Source organism: Plecotus auritus (genome assembly GCF_963455305.1).
Source record: "Plecotus auritus genome assembly, chromosome: 7".
Classification (NCBI taxonomy): Eukaryota; Metazoa; Chordata; class Mammalia; order Chiroptera; family Vespertilionidae; genus Plecotus; species Plecotus auritus.
Window position 1 is genome coordinate 11379379 of NC_137774.1, and position 5198 is coordinate 11384576.

The following is a 5198-nucleotide window of genomic DNA, read 5'->3' on the forward strand; positions in this document are numbered from 1 at the left end:
GCTTGTAAACTTTATTGTAACTCTTCCGCCCTTTTCAGGCGCAGACAACAGAACAAAGTATAGAGGAACAACAAAATATATAATTAGCCCTCCCTCCCTCCCCAATAAAGCAATTCACGGATACAGGATACATTCTCTTCACAGTAAACCTAAGAACACTTTTAACAATTGCCCACAGCGCGCATGCTAACTAAAGTAACCTCTTTTGAGAAACACTTAAGACGAAATTGTCAAATCAAAGAAGGGGGAGGAAAGAGAGAAGCAAAGAGAGAAAGCCAGCGAGCTAGGTAGGGCTGCGGGGACAGAGGAGGTGGGAGGAGGAAATGAGGAAGAAGGGGGGGCAAAGAGAGAGAGAAAGAGAGAGAAAGAGAGAGTGGGAGGGGAGACAGAAAGAATTACGGCGTGAATAGGCAGTTTCATGTTGTTGGGAGAACTTAGCAGAAATCGGTACCTCGGTCATTACAAGGAAGCACGTTCAAAGGAAAAGGGACCATTGCACAAGGAGGCTTTTTACACGGGAGGGGGGCGCGGGGAGGGGGGCTCAGCCAAGCAGCAACCGCTCACCCTCGCTGGGCGAGGGAGTCCTTGCTTACAATCCTTGTCTTCCCCCCGGCCCCCATAGAAGGGAAGGAAATCCACGGTAGCTCACACACAGAAGCTATTACGAGATACTACCACTAGCGGGGACTGGCGCGGTGGGGACGCTGCGGTGGGAGGCCAGGCTCCGGGCCCCGCTCGCGGGACCAGAGCTCTCGGGCGGGCGCGGGCGGGCGGGCGATGGCGGCGCGGTCGGGAGACCGGCGGACGGAGGGCGGCCGCGGCCCTGGCAGTCCCAGTTGGAGCCTACTTCTTGTCGGCCTTCTGCGCGTCGCCCTCCTCCGCCGCCTCCGGGGCCCGCTCCAGCTTCTGCTTCTCCAGCTCCTCCTGCTCACATTTGCTGCTGGGGAACTTGTCTTTGTTGTTTTCTTTTTTCCACTTCATCCTCCGGTTCTGGAACCAGATTTTGACCTGTCTTTCTGTCAGTCCCAGCGCATGCGATACCTCGATCCGCCGCTTGCGAGTCAGATAGGGATTAAATAGGAACTCCTTCTCCAGCTCCAGGGTCTGGTAGCGGCTGTAGGTCTGTCGGCCTCGCCTGCGTCCGGCGGCTGCTGGGAATGGGGGAAAGGGCGAGACAGGGGGAAGGGGAGGGTGGGGGAGGGGACAGAGACGGGGAAGGTTGGAAGATTCGTGAACCAGCCTCGGAGACCAGTATAATAAGTAAGGGCAGGGGACCTTCTACCCCGCGCGGGGGAGGGGGCGCTAGGAGGCCGCGGTCAGCTGGAGGTGGGGGGTGGGGTGGGGGGTGAGGGGGATCAGACACCACTGAATTTAAGGGAGCCAGAAAGGGGGGAGCCACCTCCCCTGGTAACAAGCACCAGAGAGTGAGGTGGGGGTGGTTCAAATCTATTAAAAGTGCCATAAACTTTAGAAGGAAGGATGTGAAGGGGGGGGGGTGGGGGAATAAGAATAAAAATGCCAGGATGGGGACGAATGGACCCACCTTGAAAAGCCCCCAGAGCCTTTGCCCCAGAAGAAAAGTTTCTTCAGGGTAATTAAACTATAAAGCAATTGAGAAGTGCAAAAGTTGAGCGCCCCCACTCCCACCACCCTCTCTCCACTACCCCCCATAAAACAGTAAAAGGGGAGAAGGAAGGGGGAGAAGAAAAGTCAGGCGGGGTGAGGGGTTTATGGATTCAGGAAATGTCTCTTAGCGACCCTCCTTCAAGGGAAACAAAAAAAAAAAAAAAGGAAAAAGAAAAAGACAGAGAGAGAAGGAAAGAGGAAGGAAGGAAGGAAGGAAAGAAGCGGGGGACCATCTGAAGGCAGCAAGCGCGTCTCCCAGGAGCGGAGGGAACACCCCCGGCCTGCCCAGCCCCCTGCCCGGCCTCGGGCCCTCTGGGCTCGCGCCCCCCGCGCCGGCCCGGCCTCGAGCTCACCTTGCGGGCGCATCCAGGGGAAGAGCTGGGTGGGCGACGGGCTCTGCTCGGAGCCCTCGGCCTCCTCGCCCAGGCCGCTGGCGGCCGCGAGCTTGCAGTCTGCGTACTGCACCAGGTCTGGATCCTGCGCCCCGAACAGGCTCTGCCGCTGCAGCGGGTCGTAGCCGTAGAAGTTGCCGGGGTCCCCGTGGCACGCCACGGCGCACGGGTTCTGCTGGTAGGGCGCGGTGGACAGCGACGACGGCCCATGGTAGAACTCCTGGATCTGCGACGGGTGCTGGAAGCTGCCGCCGCTGCTGGGACCGTACACCACGGTGGGTCGGCCGCCCAGGTCCTGGGCGAAGCCGCAGTCATAATAATTGGGGCGCAGGGACTCCCCAGTTTTGTATTTGGAGAACAGTGAGTTGACGAAATAAGAGCTCATTTTATTGAATTTTGAGGCGGCGGCGGCGGCGGCGGCTGTAGTTGGGGGCTGTTGGGGAGGGGGTGGGGAGGGGGAGAGGGAGGGAGAGAGAGAGAAAAAAACGCGGATTCGCCGGCTCCTAGTCACCCTCGCCAGGAAAGGAGAGGGAAAGGGAGGAGGGGGAAAAAGAAAAGAAAGAAAAAGGCGACGAAGATCTCGAAGCCACCACACTTTTTGTGATTTCCAGGAATAGAAAAGGACAGCGAATCCTCCAAAAGTCTACGCTCGCATGGCAGCCGGCTCGCTCGCCCTCCCCCCACCCCCCACCCCCCAAACAAAAATATACCGCCACTTAAAGAGGTCCTCGCTTTACATTTCGAAGAAAGGATGCCAGTTCATAAACAGTTTTCGGTGATTTACTTCCCTGCAAATGAGTTGTTTCATATTTTGCACTGTCTTTTCATGATCATTTGCATCCATTAGAGACCCCGCATCCTATTGGCTTCTCCGTACTCCTCCCGGACAGAACGCAGAACGAGGGTGAGAGCGAGAGAGCGAGCGAGCGAGAGAGCTAGAGCGAGCGAGCGCCAGGGAGTGAGGAGAGCGCGGGGGGGGGGGGGAAGGAGGGGAAGAAAAAAAAAAACACCCAGAGAGAGAGGGGGGGAGAGGGAGGGGGAGAGGGGGAGAGGGAGAGGGGGGGAGAGAGAATGAATACGGATTAAATCTGTTTAACTACCTACATTAATGAGATATCTCTCCCCTCACAACAAATCAAATACCTTCGCAGACCACCCCCAAAGACTGATGTGGGGGAGTCACGAAAATAAAATAAAAAAACCCTACACAACCGCGCACACACAGAGACCCAACGCGCCAGACGCAGGCACGCTGTTAATTTCGTGATTTTTAACGAGGCAGTTGGAGTCTTTTTAAATGTCAGGGTCGCTTCGGAAAAATGTAAAAGAACACGGCTTAATTGCGCTGAGTTTTAAAAGGTCCGATAAATGTAATTGGTATTTTAATACAAGTTATCAAATCATACAGCTTCCTCTCCTAAACATATTTTCCAACAAACGAGGTAGTCATTTTTAAAGCTTTAATGATCAATTTCCTTATTATTGATAAAGGTTTAACTGACGTGTGAAGGGAATTGGCTGGGTAACTGGCCCCCCCAGAAAAACGCCTGTAAACTCTTTAACAAACTATAAAACGCAATAAAGCCGGAGTCTGTTGTTGTTTATGCCGCAGCGCATAAAAGCTGTTAGCATTTTACGAGTTCTTTCCTCTACAGCTATAAAACTGCAGCTCCCATCGCCCGCTGCACGGCTGCAGCTCGGTGGGGGTGGCAAAGCCAAAATGAAAATGATTATGGGTTTTTTCGGTGCAAACGGTGGCTTTTCCGAGATTTTTTTGCCTCCTTCAGCTGTGGAGAGCACCTGTCCCCACCCCTTCTCTGGAGCCCCCTGACCACCCTCCCCCTCTGCCACCCCCAGACCACTCCAACGTTTCCCTATTCAATAAACCAGCAAGGCTTTTCTTTGGAGAAGGGGTCTGGGAGGGTATGAGGAGGGACCGGGACAGGAAGAAGAAACTTTCTGGTTAATGGGCACAGAGCAAAGTTTCCCCTACAACTAGGATTCTGCAGTTTTCACACAGCCTGATGCGGGGGGGGGGGGGGGGGTCTGGAATGGGGAGGAGGTCTCTCGAAGACACTTGGGCCCAGTCAGGGCTTTGGGGGGCCAACTTCGTGTGATGGGAGAGGAGCCTGATGCCACCAGCAGGATGACACCCAGCTGGGCTGTCTCACTCCTGCACGCAGGCCTGGGGACCCAGTAACCAAGCCCAGCTGCCTCCCAACCTTCCCAGCATCCTTGGGGGACAGGGCATCGCCAAGCCCATCAGCACATCAAAGGGAGCAAAGGGCACTGGAGCCACTGCTGGGCACCAGGCCCTGGCACATGGCCTTGATGCCACTGCCGTGTGCCCTCCTCGGCCCTAGGCCTTGGCTGCAGAGGGTGTGTATGAAGGGGGCACCTTTTAGCTTTCAGCTTCCTGTGAGCCACTGTCACTGCCTGAACTGACCTTGGAGTAGAGGGGCTTTAGATGTGGCAAGGCCACCGAGTCCCCCATTTTCTCTCCTCCCCCTTGGGGAGCCTTTAATTGGGCTTGGCTTTCCCTCCAGACCTGAGGACCTGGGGCCTGAAATATGGACGGCAGATCCGAACGGACTTGGTGCCATACCCTTAAGCGGGTGGCCTGTCCTGGCCTGCCAGGCCTGGTGATGGTGGTGGCCCTGGTCTGAGGGTCTGAACCAATGGGCTCCGGGAGGGGCTCACTGGCCAAGGGAAGGGAAGAAAGAAGGAAGGGAGAGAGAGAGAGAGAGAAGAGACATTTTCTAGCAACAAAAGTGGAGGTTTTACAAATACATTCCATTCGTTGTTTATTTAGGAGAGTGGTTTGCTATGTATTCCGGGGATCCATTCACCCCAACCTTTGTAAAAATCAAACCTTCGCCTTTCTAAGGGGAAGTGACCATAGGGGCCCCTTGGCCCTTCAAAGGTGAATCTGGAGAATGGGAGAGGGGCTAACAGGGAGAGAGAAAGGAGAAGAGGAAGGGAAAGTGCTGGATCTTCAACCCTAGACGAAGAGGGCGCGAGGCAGTGGAAGCGAGAGAGAGTTAAGTTGTTGCCGAAGCAACATTTTTATCAAATACGGGGGTTGGGGGGCGGATTTTATCGTCAGGATTTGAGGACTCACCGGTGAGGTAGAAATTCAATGACTTGTTCTAAATCATCCCTACACCGTGCCAGAAATTC

At 55.0% G+C, this 5198-nt stretch overlaps 1 protein-coding gene across 2 annotated transcripts; it reads right to left on the reverse strand.

Moving 5' to 3' along the window:
* HOXB8 (homeobox B8) lies at window positions 1-5198 on the reverse strand. Of its 2 annotated transcripts, none has more exons than XM_080679328.1 (3): window positions 5140-5198; window positions 1980-2953; window positions 1-1148 (listed from the first exon to the last, which is right to left on the reverse strand). In XM_080679328.1, the coding sequence occupies exons 2-3, from the start codon at window positions 2401-2403 to the stop codon at window positions 844-846; spliced, it is 729 nt and encodes a 242-aa protein (XP_080535454.1). In that variant the 5' UTR covers window positions 2404-2953; window positions 5140-5198; the 3' UTR covers window positions 1-843. The 2 variants fall into 2 exon arrangements, with proteins under 2 accessions (XP_080535454.1, XP_080535453.1); XM_080679327.1 differs by having other exon boundaries at window positions 7-1151.